This window comes from Lonchura striata, chromosome 2, assembly GCF_050655825.1.
Source record: "Lonchura striata isolate lonStrDom1 chromosome 2, ASM5065582v1, whole genome shotgun sequence".
Lineage (NCBI taxonomy): Eukaryota > Metazoa > Chordata > Aves > Passeriformes > Estrildidae > Lonchura > Lonchura striata.
Genome location: NC_140704.1, coordinates 68,839,434 through 68,860,233, shown reverse-complemented (window position 1 = coordinate 68,860,233; position 20,800 = coordinate 68,839,434). Strand labels below are relative to the sequence as shown.

General features: G+C 42.5%; 1 protein-coding gene across 4 annotated transcripts in view; it reads right to left on the bottom strand.

Moving 5' to 3' along the window:
* LOC146768291 (uncharacterized) overlaps positions 1-20,800 on the bottom strand; it is a 180,917-nt gene that overhangs the window by 13,437 nt on the left and 146,680 nt on the right. For 2 of the 4 annotated variants that reach the window (XR_014952727.1, XR_014952726.1), the window contains one exon: positions 651-746. Coding sequence is in view for 2 of the 4 variants with exons in the window: in XM_085571520.1 (XP_085427646.1) it covers positions 18,275-19,825 (1,551 nt within the window). In the remaining 2 variants the exon portion in view is untranslated. Of the gene's footprint in view, positions 1-650; positions 19,843-20,800 lie in introns of those variants that run through there. The other 2 variants (XM_085571520.1, XM_085571519.1) reach the window with 1 other exon arrangement.

Below are 20,800 nucleotides of genomic sequence, written 5' to 3'. Positions count from 1 at the left end.
TGATCAAAACTACAATGGGCAGGCAAGCAGCGAGGCAGTGACCCGAGGCAGTGCAATGTGTCAGGAAGAGAGAGCAGCAGCCCAGGGACAGCAACAGCCTAGAGCCTCAATTTGTAATGACTGTGTGGACCACATGCCAAAAGTCTCTCCCCTCCTTGCTCCAGAGAGCTTTCCTAATGCTCTTAGCCACTTGGACATCACAAGAGAAAGAGCCTGCATGTTTCCAGCACACAACCAAAGGCATTTGGTTAAGCAAAGCACTGCTGTGCTTCGGCACTGCCGAACCTGCCTTTGACTCGGAGTGCTCCAAACACCTGTGAGTCAGACGATGGGAAATTCTCCCTGTCTTCACAAGCACAGATGAGTTTGAACCTTCTGGGCATTTTAGCAGTTTACCATCTGCACATATAACCTTTTTTCTGAGCACACTGAAGTCTTGTAGGAGGATGTTAAATTCAGGAACCAAAATAAGGAAACATGTTTACACCTGCTACATCTGTTCAAGAATTTCCAGCCTCTATTACACTTTTGACTTTCACATTCCCCCTCCTCCTTCTTCCTGTTTGGTCAAATGCCACCATGTTAAAAACAATCCTGTATTTTTCCCCCTAAGTCTCACAGACTTTCTATCAAATCTTGTGAAAACTTACAGCATATGAAAGAAGCTGTGAAATGGTCTAGCAACAGAAGCAAGTGCTGGCTGCAGTCTCTCTTCCTTATCCAGGATTTTCAGATACTGGGATTCACTGTGAACAAAAATGACATTAACTACATGAAATATGGTGATTTTAGTTTTTTTAAACTAGAATGAAAAATTAAGAGTCAAACTGTTTCTGATACGGATTCAATCTTCCAGGAAACCAGGTACAATAAATTTTTTTTAAAAAATAGATTATGAAAAGTATTACAGCACACCAAAAAGGCAGCACAAAGAAGATCTCTCTTAGCAGATGCCCCAGTCAGTTATAACTGGTTTGCTGTAGAAGACAAAACATATTAGTATCTCCTGTCAGAGGTGATCTGTTTCACTAAAAGAATTACCTTTATGATTGCACCTACTGCCAAGTCAGACCCATAGATATCAAAACATTTATGAAAAGGAAAAAGATATCCCACTTGTTGGGGGATGATAGCAAAATAATTCTACTGAGCAGCATTCAAAGTAGATTTATTTTTAAATTTTCACCAAATTTTATGTTAAGGTTTTTATGTGAAATATTATAAAATATTTTTAAGTGAAGAAGTACTTTTGAATAAAATTAATTCAAGAGTCTCCAGGAGCATTTTTATAATATTTCAAATTAAGGTATTGATAAGAGGTTGAAAAATAGAGCAAGAGATACAAAAAATATTGGATAAGTTCAGATATTTTTTCTCTGAGTAATCTGTTTTTTTCTAATGACTTTTCTCTTGGAAGATTTACATTGGATTTGTGAATATGTGAGCTGGATTATTAATAATATGGGCAACGTGGTGGTACTGGAAAAAATCCTCTTCTCCCTGTCATTTCCTAATAAAGCCCAGTTAATGGAAGGCAAATATTTTCACAGGTCAACAGGTAACTAAGGAGAGTGGCGTTTAGTGATTGTGGCATTTGGTGTTATGATAGGGGCCTCTTTTCTTTGATTTGCTGTGGGATGCTTGTATGAAGCATGCTTCCTAAAGCAGTAAGAGAAATTAACAATATTAAGGTCAATACGGGACATATTTGGGAAGATTTGGGCAAGTCCTGTGGTCCTAACTCAGGCAAATTCTCACTGACAGGTCTTGGCCAATACAATCTACAGGTGTCCACTTTCTTTCAGCATTTAGCCCAGTATTCAACCAGAAGAAAGCAGTTCAGTAATTCATTAGGATATGATCATGCCGGGCTGGTTACTAATTGTTCAAAATACCATTGGAGGCACTCCAGGATGCTGCACAGCACTCCACAGCTGGCAGCCATGGTACACAGGCGGGTATGCCACCCAAATAGAGCTGAATAGCATGAGAGCCACAGGAGGAGAGCAAAAATCCCTTGCTTCCAAGCCCATGGGAACCTTCCTGTGTTGTGAGGAGGGAGCTGCAGGTGCAGGGAGCTGTAGGCAGGATGAGTGCAATGCGCAACCCCACTGCCTCATGCCAAAGAGAAATGTTAGCGGCAAAATAATTTTACTCCTGGCTGTCAAATGGGAGCTGCGGGGTTCCTCTCCTAACAATGAAAGGCAGACTACTGTGCATTAACAGCCCTGCCGGTGCACAAAGTGGCCTAGCCTGTTATTAAACTGTACAGCTAAAGCTGTTGTTCTCCACTTAGCTGAAAGTGAGTTACCATATTGCAGGTCCCCCAAGACGTTCCCTACCCTTGACATATCCTCTCCCTCGCATGAGTGGTAATGACTGGGATCAGATCCCTTAGGCTCCTGCCTGCACTGTTTTGCCTTGCTTTAGAGCAGCATTTTTGAATAACAGAGATCTGGTCTGTCCCCTCTCCTCTTGTCTGCTCTCCCCCCTCAACTCCCCTCTTTCCCCCTCCTTTATTCCTGAAACTCTTTAATGGCCATGAGGATCTTTCTCTACAACAAATACAGCCAAGATAACTCAGCTGTCCTCTAAGAAGGTTGCAGGTGGGGTTTCCCTGCACAGCATAGATTGGATTTTAAATGTATGCAAATAAGCATTTGTGTGCTCAACCCATGACACAGAAGCATCAGGATTTACTCACTGACAGTTTTTTCTTGCACTTTAGAATTCATGTTTGCAAATTTGGCTCTGAAATTAACAGAACTGCAGTAATAATGTAATTCTGACTTCCTGGGAATTTCACAGCCATACTGAGTAAGATCTTGAGCCTTAAAAGCTGTACAAAGGATACACAGGTTTATTTTGTTATACACACATATTTTTTTAGAGGAAAAGATTTGCTTTGTATTAGTCTGACTTCCTCAGGATAGACTAGATGGCCTTCACATACAGCCATACAGCGCCATAGCAGATAAAATCAGTCCTTTCCCTAGCAGCCTTTTTGTGTCACTGCCTGGCTTTGCTTGTTGTGTGTATGCAGTCTTGATCTGTCGCTTTCTCCAAGGCCAGCAAAGTAAACTCATGCTCCTGACTCATAGCTCCAGATGGATTCAAGCTCAAGCACACCATCCCCCTGGAATTTGGCATATGTAGGTTTATATGCCCTAATCAATCAGGCTGATTTCAGTTAATCCTAATCGTCCTATTAGGGTTCCCAGATAGCAACAACAGCAGCTAGAAATCCCCAAGCAGCCTAATTGACTTCATCTAATTACATTCCTTCTTGAGATTTCCATTAAACTACCCCCTGAATTCATTACAGTGGTTGGCTGTAGGTTTTTAGGGCTTCTTAAAAAACATATGCAGCTATTGGTATAGCTCAGTTCTAAGGAGCTGAAGTAGTTACTATATATAAGGGCTTGCCACCTCCATACAGCTATCTGTCAGTTGTCCTACTCTGGCATATATCAAATGTGCCATCTAATCACTGTGGGGGATACCAGTTTTCACTCCTGGCACTTAGGCTCATTTCTGACCATGTGCCAGCCATGGTTCTTCCCTTGTAGCACTGAACGAACTGCACGAGTCAAGAGACTGCCAGCTCCTATTAACCTCTTGCATAAAGGATTTATAGATATGTCTCATTATAAAGTAAGGAGCTGACATTCATCTCAAAAGCAGTTAGCTTGGAAAAGAATGCTCTTTTGTCAGTATTCACCTTCTTCTGCACTCCTTCTGTGGTAGTAAATTGTAAACGGCTCAGTCGAGATGGCATCTGTCATAGTTAGGTTTCTTCAGCTAATTTGATCACTTCTTCTATTAAAGTAATGCTTTGGCTTCCCAAATGTAGCTAAGCTGTGAATTCCTGCCTTTTGCACAATACTACAGGGCAGCCCTGGAAAAAAAAAAATAAAAAAAAAAAGGCCATTTCTACACTCAGCATTTAAAAAAGCAGAAATTTCTGGGGTAAGGATGAAATTGTTTGATCCCAGACTGGTTTCCTCTGTACGTGCAACTGAGATCACCTTCCATGAAACCTGGGGAGGCTGGAAGCAAAGGGTCCTTTTCATAGGCAGTTTTGTATACAGTATGCATGCATGTCAATGCTTTGACTAGAGTTCACTTAAAAATGAAAACAAAGTGCATGCTAGACGCTGGGAGATAGGCACTTTGATAACTGTCCTGTTGGAAAATGCCTTATAAGTGAGACAAGCCTTTGTGTTCAGTCTGTTTGGAGCTGATGTCACTGATCACTTTTACGGACAGTTCCTCTAGGTGGGAATGACACAGATATCATTCACACAGAAACTGCCAGATTGATGTCAGTAAGACAGCAGAGTGTTCAGGTTCATTGGAAGGAATACAATACCTTTGATAAAATAAAATCCTTGACTGCACAGAGGGAGCAGGCCAAAAAAGAATGTATCCCTGCCAAATGTTTACTCTTGCATCTCTGCCTCATGGAGGGTGTGTTTTCTTTCAAGGCAGAGCCAAGGACAGCCAGGAAGTTCTGTGGGAATAACACCTGATTGTTGCAGGGAAACAACTCTGTAATTAAGCCATAAACAATGTTGTGGTGATTTGAACTAAGTTTAGGTGTTTGCAAATCACAGAATCATAACATTTTTTTGAGGGGAGATAATATTTTACAAAAATAATAATGTTTACACTAGATTAATGATTGCTTGACTGTAGAGACCACCGGTGAACAGAGTATCTGTCCAAGGTCAGAACTGCAGACACAATAAGTCACTAGAAAGTTCTGTGCAGAAGGAGTTGTCCTAAACAGATATTTCTAAGAGCTGGCTAAGGTTGCTAATTACTTCTCAGAATAACTTTGAACTGACATTTTTCGAATAATTTTCATTCCAGAGGGATTAGTAAATCTTTATAGCAGAAGGAACACACACCAAAACTTATAAAATGCATTTACAAAAAAATTCTGAAATAATTAAATGCCAGTTTTGGACCACTTTTTCTCCCTTTTCTTGTTCAGTTTTGGCACTAACATGCAAAAGGAAGCTTATGAGGGGAAGTGTGGGAGGAAAACAAAAACCAAAAAGAATACAAGCCAGAACCAAAAAGATTTTCTTTAAGAGGTTTCTTAGAATTGGAGACATTCTAGGAGTGACTTTATAGGAGATGCAGACACTCTGTAGGTACTGGGTTAAGCAAAGGCCTAAATCCTTCAAACTCAGCAGAGGCACTGGCTGAAAATCCCTCTATTGTTTCAGCAAACACAGGCAGTATTTCTACCAGTGCAGTACATGCTCCAATGCAAATCAACTTTATGTAAACATCTTGACTCCTTACATTCAATATTATGCTCTCCAGATTATTTATGCAACACACATAAAGGAAGATCTCAGTAACTTTTGAGGTGTAAGTTTTTGACTTTTTGGGAAAGCACACCTTTCCTGTGCAGCTCACTTTAAAATAGTAAACATTTTTACTTTAGTCCAGAAAAATCTGATCTGACATGTTTCTCTCACTGATACACAGTGTTCCACACCCCAGACTTCTTGTCATCAAATTATATAATCTAACCAACTCTTTTTTATCTTCTTCTAAAATACAGATCCATACAGGGGCATGGAAAATAGGCAAATTTTTAAAAATGCCCTTGAAATGATGAGGAGCAGAAATGCACTATGTTCAGCTAACAATTCTTTTGTAGCAGTCAGACACTGGTGTGTTCATATAATGAGTATTTCCACTTCTCTTTGTGGGCATGGACAGGCGTGTGCACAGGCATAGTGTGCTTCTGCAGTGAGGTTGTCTTAGCGCTGCTAGAGGCACAGAAAGAACCATAAATAGAACTATAAGTTCTGCTTGCTTTTTCTTGGGAAGACATTTCTAAAAAAGCAGGGTTCCATAGGGCTAAAGGTTTATCCGTGTTTCTGGGGTTTTTTTTTGTTGTTTTTTTTTTTTTTAAGTATGTGTTATTTGTGGTCTGCTGGGCATAGCTTTGGGGGGCCAAAGCTACATAAGGCAGAAGTGCCTAGATGCTTCAGAAAGCCTCCAGATTACATGTCATCCACAGTACCTCCTGCTGGCACTAGGACAAGTTTTTCACCTGTTTCTGGTTCACCACTCCCAGCTGTGCCTATGCTCACAAACAGCACATAGCTGCCGACCTACGTGTGGGGAACAGCTGGCTCCCCAGGAAGCCCACAGAAGTCAAGGGGAGGACAACATTAGTGAATGACAGACTATGGGGAGGTCCCCAAAGTGCACTTTTGTTCATCTAGTCAGTCATCAATTTCACCAGCTCAGCGTGTTGGCTGGCAGGTCCTTGAGGTTTGCAGAAAACAGTAGGGCATGTTGATGTTTTCTGTGGTACCAACTGGAACTAGAATCGGACGGGGTGATGTTTCTGGTTTCATGGGCACCTTACAGCCTTCCTTCCCTTACAAACACAGGGGCTGCATTGCTTGCTCAGAGTAATGCAGTGCATGTGACAGTGTGAGGGGGCTAAGGGATAGGGGAGAAGCCGGTGTGTTTTGGCAGAGGGTGGTAAGCAGTAATGCCTCATGCAGCTGATGGTGGATGCTCAGTGTGATCTTGAGATGAGGCGCGGTTCTGCTGAGGGACCAGATCTGGGGGGGTGGACACAAATCCTCAGTGCTGTTAGATAATGATGCTTTGACCAGCTGACCAAACACCCTCAGGTAAAAAATAATCTTACCATTTGTTTCCCTGCACTGGGACTGCCTGTACAGCAAATACCCTGTGTGGGTGATAAAGGTGGATCGTACATTGTCACTTCCTTTGCCTGTCATACATTTTCTTTAGTGAGACAAGCAGGATGAGAGAAAAATCTGTTCCTGCAACGTGAGCTCAGGCAAAGCTGATCTCACTCTGAGACAGTATTAGCTTCTTAATTTGTGCTATTGAAACTGTTCTGTGGACTTCCATTTGGTTGGGAAAGGAACTACAAAGTACAACAACTGCCATGCAGGGGAGGCTGCAGATGGCTCAGTAGTAACACACATACTGTACACCTGCACATGTTTGGCACAGAAGGGTTTGAGTGCAGATTTGTGAGTTAGCCAAGGGAAGACAGATTTATTTTTTTGAGGAGGCAGGAAGATCAGATCACCTCCAGGTGCTACCCTGATAAACACTGAGAATAACTCACCAGTTCTCTACAATTCTTCTATGATCAACTTCATCCTTGAGATAGGAATTAGAGAGATAGATACATTATCTGGGAAGTTGTCCAGATTCATTTCTGAGGGAGTTAAATTCCCAACACAAGGAAGGTTGGTTGGATTTTGTGGGGATTTTTTCCACTTGGTTTGTTTAGGGGGAAGGTGGTATTGATTGTAACAGTGTTGTAGGCAACTGGGACATTAGGCACAGTTCAAATTCCCCCAGTTCTTCCATGGCTGAAAGTTTTTGGGGACCTTTTGAGGAGAGAGGCAAACTTCTCTTGCATTTTGCATTTTAGTTTTGTTTTTTAAATTAAAACTCAAAGACATTTTTTAAAACAACTAAATACTAATCCCCCTCTATAGCATCCAGAAGAGAAAGAGATCTCCTCCAGAAATCTGTCTCAGTTAGGAAAGAAGCTCTGAGGGGATTTTCCACTTGCTCCAGAAGGCTTTGAGTTCAGCCTGTGCTAGAGGGAATGGCAGCAAGTATCCTTCAGTTCCTCCCCATACCCCAGCAGCAGAAAATGGGAGGTGAGCAGGAATGGGGTTAAATGCTCATCCACATTTCCTCATGCCATGTACCTGTAGGATGCCACACAGCCCACAGTCCTACCTAGCTGTGCCTTTTAAGTCTGGTATAGCCTGGCTTCCTTAGGTTGGACATATCCCTGCAGGAGGCAGGCATCACATCATACAGTCCCCAAGTTACTTTGCTTGAAGCAAGTGCTGCTACACTGGGCTGTGTTGCACCACCTGCATGTGCCCTTCTTAAAACATCCTGGGATCTCTACCCTATAAATAGAAAGATCTTGAAAGAAATGCATGCAGAAGGAGAAAGCTAAGAGATACTCATTGTCGGTCCTGTTGTTTCAGCTATAGCACACAGGGGTAAAGCAAAGTCCTTTCTTTACAAGGGGGTCACAGCAGTTCAATCTTAGTTCCTTTTTAAGCCAGTGATTAAACTGATGCAAAGCACAGTGTGTTCACTCTCAGTTCAGTTCAACATTGGCTGACACTGATGACACCTTGCATTGATTTTTGTCTGTCTAATCTAAATTCATATAACCCTGATATCAAATGAACTAAGCTATTAGTGTTATGCACTCTACGTTCATGAATTTAAAAGAAAAACCTTTGACCAAAAGGCTGCAGGTTTGTCACAAAGGCAAAACTCACAACTCAATACTTATTTTGACAGTTCTCTCATTAACCTTCACTATAGACAGCTGAGGATAGTTATGTAGGAAGCAGAGTGGTTAATACTTTGCCTAAGTAAATATACAGTACAAACAAACTAGAAAGACATGCTTATTTTGTGCAGTAAGAATGAGAAATAATGGACCTGACAATTAATCTAGATTACTTTCATCATTCTAAGTAAGCTTCTCCATAGAGAAAATTAACACCAGAGTAAACCTAATGCTACATGAAAAGTCAAAGATGTTACTTCTGTCCACATTTTTTCATGTTCTTAAAGGCTTCAGTTCTGGCCCTTGTCAGAAGCAAGGTGCTGAGCAGGATGAACTATTGATCACACTCAGCACTGCCATACATCTGGGGCTGTGAACAAGCAGAACTAGAGGAGGGAAGGAGGAAGTAAGCAAGGAGGAAATAGAAACCTAGAGAATCAAGAGGGTCAACTGCAGAGAAAGTTTTCTCAAGGGTTTGATTGGTAGCTGGTGTGCTTTGCCTTGGGAGAAGTTGGGAAATAACAAGGACCAAAAGCTGTGGTGCACAGAGGTTCACATTCACAGTTCTTGTCTGCCAGTGGTCAGGCAGTGCCTGACACAGACATCTCTGGACAGAGGCTGTCACGTGTCCACTCCTTCCTGAGTTTTGGGACAGCCTTAAGCGAGTATTAGCCAGGTTATCTCTGGCCCAGGAGCAATGTCTGCAATTCACCTTGGGTCTAGTTCTCAACTGTACCTTGCTGGGGTGACTGCAGTCCTGCAGGGGCAACGCTCTCTATGGGATGAGACATTTGCAATTGCAGGCACTGGCCTTCAGCAAAAAAATGTCAGCTGATTCATTTCTTTCTGAAAAGCAGGACTGCTATGTGCATGTGGCTGTGCAGATAGGAGAACCAGCCAATTCAAAGTCATGGGTGTATGTTTTTTAAAGGAAAATAACAAAGTTCCCTTCTCTTTACAATTGTTTTTAATATCTCCCTTTCCACATGCTCATCACATGTGTTGGCTCAAGATCACATAATGCAAAAATTGCAAATTCTTTGCAGTGCTCAGCCTTCCATGCACATTTATCAGGCTCAGCCTGGTAAAATCCAACAAGAAGCAAGAAAGAAATCTCAGAAAAAAGTGTTTTCAGACCTTAAAATTCCACTATGGAGAAGAAAAAAAAAAGCCTAAAAAGTATAAACAACAAACCATCACACTCACCACAGCTGTATTCCAGCAGGTTGATCGGTTCTACAGCTTCAAAAGGGTATCTTAACCTTACAGAGAACATGGCTACCATTTTCAGGTGCCAAATTACAACCATCCTTGAGGTTTGGAAGCTAGAAGCACAGTGCTTAGTTAAAGCAGACAACTCTGTTCCAGTCTGGTAGAAGTGATAAAATATATAGTGAAACTTGAGAGAGTGAGATCCTCTCTTTCTCTCCTACTCCTCTTTTTTGCTATATTTTTCCTCTGGTGGGTTGAGGTACCCAGTTGGAGCTCCCAAAATAGAGGAAATCCAGGCAGAAGAGCCTATGCAAGTCTATCAGCAGCCTGCTGTGTATCACTCCATCAGCCAAACTTTGCCACTGGGCTGACATGTAAAAGTTCTTGGGGTTCTCACTCCTTCCCCCCTAGTCTTGGCCTGGTTTGTATTTTTCAGGATAAATATGGAATAAAGAGCCTGTCCCTTTAATGCAGATGAAGTGAGAAGGGCAAAACTGTTCCCAAAAAGTCAGTAAAAGTGGTAATGCCTATTAATGATTGCAGCAGAGTGCTTTTCAGTTGCCCTATTAAAGGAGCTCTTTGTCCTAATAAATACCAATGAAAAAGCTTTGTCTCAGAGCACCTTCCCTGTACTTTATTTATAATGAGTCTTCTAATGAGTACATAGTGTTTATGCTTCCTTGAGAGACTCATCACTCCCTCTCTCAGTCTGTTGTTTAACATACAGTACTCCATGAAGGTGTCCCACTCATCCCAAATGCTTCCCCACCCCCGCCCACACAAACCTCCACATACTGCTTGTTTCAAGGGCATTGTGCATCTGTGAAAGAAAAGTGAGTGCTGGAAGAGAAGCAGACATCCAAAATTTTGCTCATGACAGTCAGAAAGAGAAGCTGGTTGCTGGAGTTATCATCATGACAACATGGGCCCATCAAGGGTTGCTCTAAAGCCTTTCCTATGTGTGTCTCAATCAGAAGAGTGCATTTGCACCACTATTTAAACAGGTCACATAACAGTCTGTTACACCTGGTAAAATACTGAGTAAACCACAGTAGTTTGACTCTGTTGGCTGTATGTCCCAGCCCTCAATAGCTACTACTGATTCACAAGACCAAGAAGCACTCAGCCACTGAGATTAGTAGGTATCCTCCTGATAGTAATGTGAAAAAAAGCAAGTCTGTTCATCTTCGATGGGTAGTTTTAGGGAAATTGTTGTGACAAAGAGCTCAGTTGTCAAGCAGCATTTTTGCCAAAGCTCCTCATGGCTGTAATTTGCCATGGCACTTTCTATATCTGGCTATTTCTGGGTGTGACACAAGCTGAATTAATAACTCTGTGAGGCACTGTGTGGTTTTCCATTGCCGTTTGGAGTCATGCCTTGAGATTGTGGTATCCTACAGGACACATCCCCAGTGTGTTCTTGTGACAGAACAGAAGTAATTTATGTTACTAGGGTGCCTGAAAAAAAAGAAAAACAAAAAAAAAAAAGAGCCTATTATAAGGTTGTTCCATTGCCTTAGGCCAGAACATAGACTCTGAAGACTCTCTTTTATCCTCTGTGTCTTTCCTTTAAGCTTTGAAACAAGGACTAAAAGGGTTTCCCATCCTTCAGCATATCAATTCCCTATCCTTGTTCTGAACCTCTACAATGCCTGTTTCCACAGGAGGCCAAACTTAAGCACAAGAAGATTACATATGGAGGCTTAGTATCAATGTTCGATATTAAGAAGAGTTGTATATCTGCTGCCCATCATCAACAGACCAACATCAGCATAAAATCACAACAGCAATATTCTTTGTGGTGCCTAGCACCTTGGCATGTAGAAAGTCAAAATTGTGTTTGGGGTTGAAGAATTAATGGGAATAAAAGGACTTTCTGATCTGCAGGCATGAAATAAATATGCTCCTCAAATATTCCTCAGATATAACTCCTGTTTTTTCAGCGCTTCATGCAGCAAGGCAGATTCATGATTCTCTTGATCTCTCTGGAGAGGGACTCCCAGGCCTCTCACACCTGACCTTTCGCTTTGAAATCTGTTGACCAGGAGAAGGAGAGCTCCTAAAATAAGGTGGTGTGTCCTATGTAGCAAAAGCTTGAACCTTTTGTTCTTCTGGAAGCTCTCTGGGAATCAGTAAGGCACAAGTTTGAACTCTTAGCAAGTGCACAGCCAACTTCTATAACAGCCAAAACTTGCATGTTATGTTCACATTCAGCTTCAGATATGACACAACTCAATAATCCATCCTGGAGCTGACAAAAACCATCTGATCCTTGTCTGGACCATGTTTCCAAGCAAGCTGAAGAGAAAATAAAGTACTTTGAGGAACAGATGATACCTTGCTGAGAAAAGAAAAAAATATGTCTGTGAAGCCTCTGCACTTCCCTGTGTCTGTTCACCCACTCTCTCCTTTCACTTTTCTCTGAATGAGAAACAGGTTTCCAAAGGAAAAAGAACAGCAGAGATCTCACCTGGAGAGTAGGGAAGAGAACCAGATTTATTGATTTCTTGTCACAGAATTGGCCAGCATACCACCAAAAATGGGGCCCTCATCTTTCGGGAAAGACCGATAAGGAACATCCTCAAGGTTCAACAAGATGTGAGGGAGCAGTCACAACTACAAGGCTCAAAATACAGCCATCCTTAGAGCTCCTGTGGATTTTTCAAATTTGAAACTGTGTACCTCAGTCTCATAACTGGCAATTACTGCTGACTGATAGATCATGAGGATGAAATTAGAAGTGAGATTTACTTTCAGTCTTGATGTGTGACCTGTCTTTTCCATTGGAGCATAATACATACACAGTAAATGTATATCTGTTGTAATCATAAAGCATGCAAATAATTTATGAGACTAAAAAAAATTGTGGTTTTTTTCCTCAAGAACAAGAAGGGCACATTCATGTCTAAGGTTTTGTTTGGCTGTTATAAATGACATTTGATGGCAGGCATGTGCATATACATCTATATATTTCTGTGTGTAATGATATATTCTGGATCACTGAAATCACATGAACATGTCTCCCACCTCCCAGTTTTTCCACACAGCATGCTCTCACACAGTTCCCTGAAACTTGCCAAGTCCTACAATATTTGTATATTAGTTATTCTTTCATTACAAGTACTCTGCTATGGCTAATGAACCTGTACCTCACTCCCTGAATAGCAAGAAAAGTTATTTTGGTGGGCTGCTTCCATCTGACAACATTTACAGTGTGTACCCAGGAAGATCTAAAGCATTAGTAAAGCTAAATGCCAGAAAGAAGGGAATTTGGATTATCTGCATTGAGCAGATCATGGATTCACAACAGCAGAAGGGAATGCTTTCTTACATCAGCTTCACCAAATGTCCAGTGAATTTTCTACACAGTAAATAAAGTTTTTTCTTGTAAGAATGGTGCTAGGAGGAATTTATTTTTTCTGGCAATTGCATGTCAACTGTTCAACTTATCAAGAGAAAAAAGCTGTCTTAAATTGCTCTATTAGCTTACTGAGGAAGAAAGCATCCATTTTAGCACAAAACCATATATGGCTGTTCTTTAGACCAAGAGAGACCTTTGTTGATCTAACTACTTCCAGAAGTTATTTTATTCCCATCAATTTGTTTCTATTTCATCACCTAAGCAAACAACATTCAGTAGTCAATTTTTTTTTAAGGTATAGGCTTTTGCAGTGCCTTTCATCTTGTCTGCATTTTGTATGAACAGTAAAACAGCACTTTCTGAAGTTCTTCTCGAAGGGGGAAAAGGTTGTGGGGAACAGATGGAAAGGACATACCACCACCAATTTGACTTTATTTCAGCAACATGAAGCACTGAAATTAACTATTCCAGTTGTATCTCTGTTCATTTCTTGATGCTGGGGAGGTTGAGTAGTAAGGGCGAGTTCCTGGCTTTTCCCCCTCCTACTCCTAACTCTGACTGAAATATATTATTATATTTAAATAATGGATCTCTTAGTCCTGTCTGCTCTGCAAGCTGATGCTCAAGTGGTTGTATCTTTATTGTAAAGTTGGTAACACAATTTTTAAATGCAGAGCGTTCACAGCAAGCAACTGAATGGATGGCCAGATGGCTGGGTTGTTATTTGGGAGTCCCTGAACTATCAGCTCCTTAGTCATCAAGGTTCTCCAGTTATTGTCATCTCCCACTTACATGTGTCTCAATTGATTCATATCAGTACCACAAAGGGCCGTTTGTTGACTTAGCCCTAAGGAACAATGATGGCAAAAATGTATGGGAATAGCTATTCACAGTAGCCAAAATTGGCCCCTACCACTGCAGCCAAGGTTTGTTCTTGCTTTTGTCATTGCAGGTTCAGCAGTTCACAGTAAATGGCATTCAGTATCACTAGGGACCAAAAAAAAAAAAATCATCAGTGAGGCATTGGTACAGACTTCTAAAAGCAAGACTGTGAGGGAGCCACTTCTTAATCTCATTTGAATTCAAATGCAGCTTTACATGTGTTGGATGCATATGTTTTTTCACATTAAGATGTAAAGTTTATACAAATCCGAGGTGTGAATGGTTCCCCTGAGTGCTGATGACAAATATTCCAGTATCAACACTTAGCTGCTAAGCTTACCTTAAAACTTGCTGGGGTGATAAGATGCTGGTAATTTCTCTGCCAGCATTAGACGGAAACAGCAGAGCTCCTGTGCACTTCTCACAGTGACTAACTGGAGCACAGGGTATGTATGAAGTTTCCTTCTCCTGCTGTTCCAGCTGGCTGGTAATTCATGATTAAAGATCTACAACATGAGAAGTCGCAGCCCAGAATCGTTGAAGGAAGTTGAAAATGAAAATCTTGAGAGTCCTGGGAGTAGATAGCCCGGTCTTATGCAAAGGAACCAGGAAAGTCAATTAATCCTTCTTGACTGGGTGTATAGATACTGAATTTTAAAAAATTATTCACAAATACTCTCAATAAGAAAAGTTCCAACAAGATTTCTATAAAGGAAATGGCAAAAGAAGTAAAAGGCAGAAAAAATATTAACTTATCTCTACTTTTAAATGTCTCCTAGATATCTTGGTATTTCACTGATGGGCGTAGGAGAGATAAGAGAATGCCCAGTTTCCACAGATAACTTTATCTGGTATAGTCCCCAAAGTGATCTCAGGGCAGACAAGGAGAATAAACAATTTAACTAACAGGGCTCTTTCCTCTGCAACTTCTTTAACTCTTGATGATCCATAACACTTTACTGGGGACATAAGGCTTTTTTATTCATAAAAATCTAAGGCACTTTTGCAAATCAGAACCTAGGGGCCTTCAGCCAGAATCCCAAGAACCCAAATAATTTCTATATCACATTTCATTACAGGAAAGCGTAAGGAATTTCCACATGAAAACTGAAGGAATGAGTCTGAGCAACTGTTTAATATCAAAATGTCAGTAGAAGAGGATTTAAAATACATAATCAAAATTAATAGTAAATTCTTATATTCATGTGCTGATACCCAAACTCCTGAAGAAAGTCAAACATACAAAACTGGTCTTCATATCAGAGGTACAAAAAGGGTACAAAAAGGTACAGAAGTGTTGCCACTATTGAAAAAAGGCTCTGCAGGGGAGCTTGTCCAGAAAACTACAGGCAAATTGTCTGAGTTCCACACCAACTGTGAGTAAGAAAGTAATCCATTTACATATAGATAAATTCGTTATAATGGTATGGCCAACAAAGCTTTTCAGGAAGGAACTCACATCATCAAAATTTATGAAGGTCTTCAAAGGGTGAACAGATAGAAAAAGACAATGTCATTGATAAAGTTTGCTTGCATATCCAAAAGGTTTTTTATGAAGCCTTACATCAAAAGATAAGATTCTCATGAGGGGTGGTGACTTGGTAAAAGACAGAAAGCAGAGAAATATATGACCAGTTTTCACTGAGGGAAGTCTAGTGGAATCGCACAGTGATGTGTAGTGAAACTATATTCACAAAATAGGATGAAAGCCTCAGTAAATAATGAAGTATGTTGATGTTACTAAATAATTCAAGGCAGCAAAAATGCAATTTGTCTGCAAAGAGTTCAGATATATCTCTTGATATTGAGTGCCTGGAAAATAAGGGCAAAGTAAATTTGATTTTGACAGTTGTGACGTACCATGCATGAAGAAAACAGCATCTATGTGTGCACACATACACACAGTGTGTTCTGGCTGAACACAAGCCTCTCAGGAAAAACATGTTGTGACATGTGGACAAGGCTCTGAGCACATCCCTTCAATGCCTATCATCTGCTAAAACACCATATAAACTGTTAGTAATTAGTAGGAAAGAAACCAAGGGCAAAAAAAGAGAGAAAACATCAATACATGTACTGTATAAATTGTATAAAAGTTTTGTGTTGTACCTACCACCATGAAAAGGAATTACTTGAGAGACAAAGTGCAGATCAGGCAACTGGGATGACTGGGGTTTAGATAAAACTTCCATACAGGAATAATAAGGTCACATCTATGTTAGAAGGTAATTGGGTGCTGAAGGGTAGACTGACAGATCAAAGCAATTGCTGCTGAGAGCTCTGCTCCTGGAGGGAAATCATTTCAGGCCAGATATAGTTCAATCACCTGGCCTGAATGTCCTTCCCCCACATGGGGGCCAAAGCTGACTGCAGAATCAGTGGTGGGTTGGACCCTTATGTTTCTGGTAAGACTTGGAGCACGTTTCCAGCAACCCTGGATCAGAGCTGCTAGTCTGGCGCAACCAGAAGCAACCAAGCAATGTACAGTACATGAAAGTAGTTACTTCAGATCTCACTTTGAGTAAAAATGCTAAGCAGATGCAGAGTGGTTAGATTGTTGTGTGTTTGGGGTTTTGGTCTTTTTTAATTGCACAGGATTTTCTTGTTCAGAAAAAAGGTGGCTGGAAAAAGCTATAGTAGAGGTCTATAAAATTAAAGATTACTTAGGAAAGGTAAATTAGGAATAACAATTCCCTCTTTCTTCTATTATAAGAAGTAAAGATATCTAATGAAATTATCAGGCAACAGGCTTAAAGCAAAAGGAAGTACTTTTTTACACACTGGATAATGAAATTGTGGAACACATTACCCAGGATGCTTGCAAGGCCAAAACGATAAATGAGTTCAAAAAGAAATTATACAAATTAATGGAAGAAAGGTCCATGATAGGTTAAACCTGATAACATAGATACAATTTTTAGGTCAGGAAGAGTCCCAGATATTCTGAAGCTACAACCACTGTGTACATTCTTTATTCTTGCTCCTCTACCTGCCACAGTCAGAGGCATGACGTGTGCTCTGGCCTAATTTTCTTCTCAGGAACTGTATCTTAAGGTTTCTGTGAGCCTGTACAGCCCAGTCTGCAAAGTTTAAGCACAAAAATGTCATCAGATTTAACCCCTCACACATTTGTGGTCTTTTGATGGCAATTCAGCTCTCCATTTTGGCACCTTCTGGTTTTAAGCTCTCTCTGATTATCACAGATGTGTCATGCAACAACTCCTGTGTGCACATTCATAAGGACTAGCTCAGACTATATTCACCTTGGCTGGAACCTTTCAGATAGCTCAGTTCAGTTGAACTTCCTGAGCATGAGGAGCAGTCTGACAAGAGTGAAAACAGAGAAAAGGTGGTAACAGGCTCTTTGGCTGTTCAGTAGCAATTTCTGTGGCCAGAAGAGCATCTATAGAGTAGAATTAAGGGTGCTGAGCATTCTGTATCTGCACTATATGTCTTTCTGTGGGGTTTGATTTAAACTAACTTGATTTAAACTAGTTTAATTTAAACTACCTTGATCCCAAAGATATGAATACTGTGGACAGTTGGATCACACATAGTGTACTGCTGGAGCACATACTGCAACTGAGTTTCATCCAAACAGAATCCAGTTTGCACACTCCAAGACCACTCCACAGTAAGAACAAAAGCATGGTGTGGCAGCAGCCAGGAGTTTTATTGCAGGAATGCATGCCTGATTGTCTTAGTTCGACAAGACAGGAGTCTGTGAAAGAGGGCAAAGCCTCCTGTGCACTGGAGAACGGCAAACCCCCCTCCCTCTGAATTACCAGGATCTTTAAATTAAAAGGCTCTCAGGCAAAGATATGGGAATGGGAGTAACAATTCTTTACTAGGAGAAAACTAGACAACAATTTAAAAAGGCAAATGCAATCGGTACAAACAAAACCAGTGAAAAAGTCCAGAACCTGAGGAGTCGAGGTGCCAGTATCAGTTCTGCTGGGACAATTGCTTCCCTTGCAATGGTTGATGAATTGCAGCTGAAGTGGTGATCTTTAGAAGGGTATAGTTTTCCTCTGAAGATCAGGTGGCAGTGGGGCCAGTCTTCCTCTGCGCCGGGGTTGCCTCCGAGCTCCTCCGCTGTCGCCTCAGCGCGCGCCGGCTGCTTCACTGCGAGTGCTGCCGAAGAGAGCTGCTTCCCTGGGAATCCCGCGAAGAGAGAGAGAGCTGCTTCTCTCCCCAAAAGCTACCCCTTTATACAATAATAGAGTGCTTGGCTTCCCCCTCTGGGTGGGACCCCTCACGGTGTTACATTTACCAGCCCGGCAGTGAGTCAGTCAATAGTGTATAAACAAACCATTGCCTCTACAGGGCAAACCATTGTCTCTGAGAGAGATAACAAAACATGTCCGACAGGTTTGCCTTCAACAGATGGCAAATAGAATACAAGCTTATTTTACAACCCAGGACATTATCCACCCCTTATTCTATTTCCATCTGCACACCATGAAATCTTACACCCAGTTCTCTCTTAAGACCAAGTTTCCCTGTGGTACACAGCGGGTCTCCCCATCTTCCTGCATTACCCACCAAGTGTAACCAGGTCCTTGAGCAAAGACAATCCCACAAATGGGTTGGTCTTTGCCTGAGGTGGGATTAATCCAAACAGTTTTCCCTAAAATACCTTTCATATGTACTACAGGGACCTTATCTCCATCTACTGCGTGTAAGGGTTCTGACTGAGAAGGGCCAGCTCGATTGACAGACCCCCGGGTGTTGACCATCCAGGTTGCTTTTGCCAGGTTAATTTCCCAGTTTCTAAATGTTCCCCCACCAAATGCCTTCAGGGTAGTCTTAAGGAGTCCGTTGCACCGTTCAACTTTGCCGGCAGCTGGAGCATGATAGGGAATATGATATATCCATTCGATACCATGTTCTCTGGCCCAGGTGTTGATAAGGCTGTTCTTGAAATGGGTGCCGTTGTCAGACTCAATTCTCTCAGGGGTGCCGTGTCTCCACAGGACTTGCTTTTCCAAGCCTAAGATGGTGTTCCGGGCAGTGGCATGAGGTACAGGGAAAGTCTCCAGCCATCCAGTGGTGTCTTCCACCATGGTCAGCACGTAGCGCTTGCCTTGGCGTGTCTGGGGCAGTGTGATGTACTCAATCTGCCAGGCCTCCCCATACTTGTACTTGGACCACCGCCCACCATACCATAGGGACTTCACTCTCTTGGCCTGTTTGATGGCAGCACATGTCTCACAGTCATGGATAACCTGGGAAACACTGTCCATGGTTAGATCCACCCCTCGGTCTCGTGCCCACTTGTAGGTGGCATCTCTGCCCTGATGACCTGAGGCATCATGAGCCCATCGAGCCAGGAACAACTCCCCCTTATGGTGCCAATCTAAGTCTATCTTTGACACCTCTATTTTTGCTGCCTGATCTACCTGCTCGTTGTTTCGGTGCTCCTCATTAGCCCGACTTTTGGGGACATGGGCATCTACGTGACGGACTTTCACCGTCAGCTTTTCCACCCAAGAGGCAATGTCTTTCCATATATCAGCAGCCCAGATTGGCTTTCCTCTACGTTGCCAGTTGGCCTTCCTCCACCTTCCCAGCCAGCCCCACAGAGCATTGGCTACTATCCATGAATCAGTATAAAGGTAGAGCTTTGGCCACTTCTCCCTTTCAGCAATGTCCAGAGCCAGCTGAACGGCCTTGAGTTCGGCGAGTTGGCTCGATCCACCTTCTCCTTCGGTAGCTTGTGCAACTTGGCGTGTGGGGCTCCATACGGCTGCTTTCCACTTCCGGTTCATCCCTACGATGCGACAGGAACCGTCAGTGAAAAGAGCGTAGCAGGTCTCTTCTGCTGGTAGTTGGTTGTATGGTGGAGCCTCTTCAGCCCTTGTCACTTGTACCTGCTCCTCATCATCAGTGAGACCAAAGTTTTCACCTTCTGGCCAGTTCGTAATTATCTCCAAAATCCCAGGGCGATCCCAGGTTTCCAATACGGGCGCGTTGAGTGATGAGGGCAATCCATTTGCTCCATGTGGCGTCAGTGGCATGGTGGGTAGTAGGAACCTTTCCTTTAAACATCCACCCCAGCACCGGTAGTCGGGGTGCCAGGAGGAGTTGTGTTTCTGTGCCAATTACCTCCGAGGTGGCTTGAACTCCTTCAAAGACAGCCAAGATTTCCTTCTCTGTGGGAGTGTAGTTGGCTTCAGACCCTCTGTAACTTCGGCTCCAGAATCCCAGTGGTCGGCCTCGAGTCTCCCCAGGCACTTTCTGCCAAAGGCTCCAGGACAACCCATGGTTCCCGGCTGCAGAGTAGAGCACATTCTTGACCTCTGGTCCCGTTCTGACTGGGCCAAGGGCTACAGCATGAGCGATCTCCTGCTTGATCTGGGTGCAGGCTTGTTGCTGCTCAGGCCCCAGTAGAAATCATTCTTCTTTCGGGTAACCAGATAAAGAGGGCTCACAATCTGGCTATACTCAGGAATGTGCATTCTCCAGAAACCTATGGCACCCAGGAAAGCTTGTGTTTCCTTTTTGCTGGTTGGTGGGGACATAGCTGTGATCTTGTTGATGACCTCAGTGGGAATCTGGCGCCGTCCATCTTGCCATTTCACTCCCAGGAACTGGATCTCTCGGGCAGGTCCCTTGACTTTGCTCTTCTTGATGGCAAAGCCAGCTTCTAGTAGTATCTGGATGATCCTCTCACCTTTCTCAAACACTTCTGCCGCTGTGCTCCCCCACACAATGATGTCATCAATGTATTGCAGGTGTTCTGGAGCCTCACCCTTTTCTAGTGCAGCCTGGATCAGTCCATGGCAGATGGTGGGGCTGTGTTTCCACCCCTGGGGCAGTCGGTTCCAGGTGTACTGCACGACCCTCCAGGTGAAAGCAAACTGAGGCCTGCATTCTGCTGCCAGAGGAATGGAGAAAAACACATTAGCAATATCAATGGTGGCATACCACTTTGCTGCCTTGGACTCCAGCTCGTACTGGAGTTCCAGCATGTCCGGCACAGCAGCGCTCAG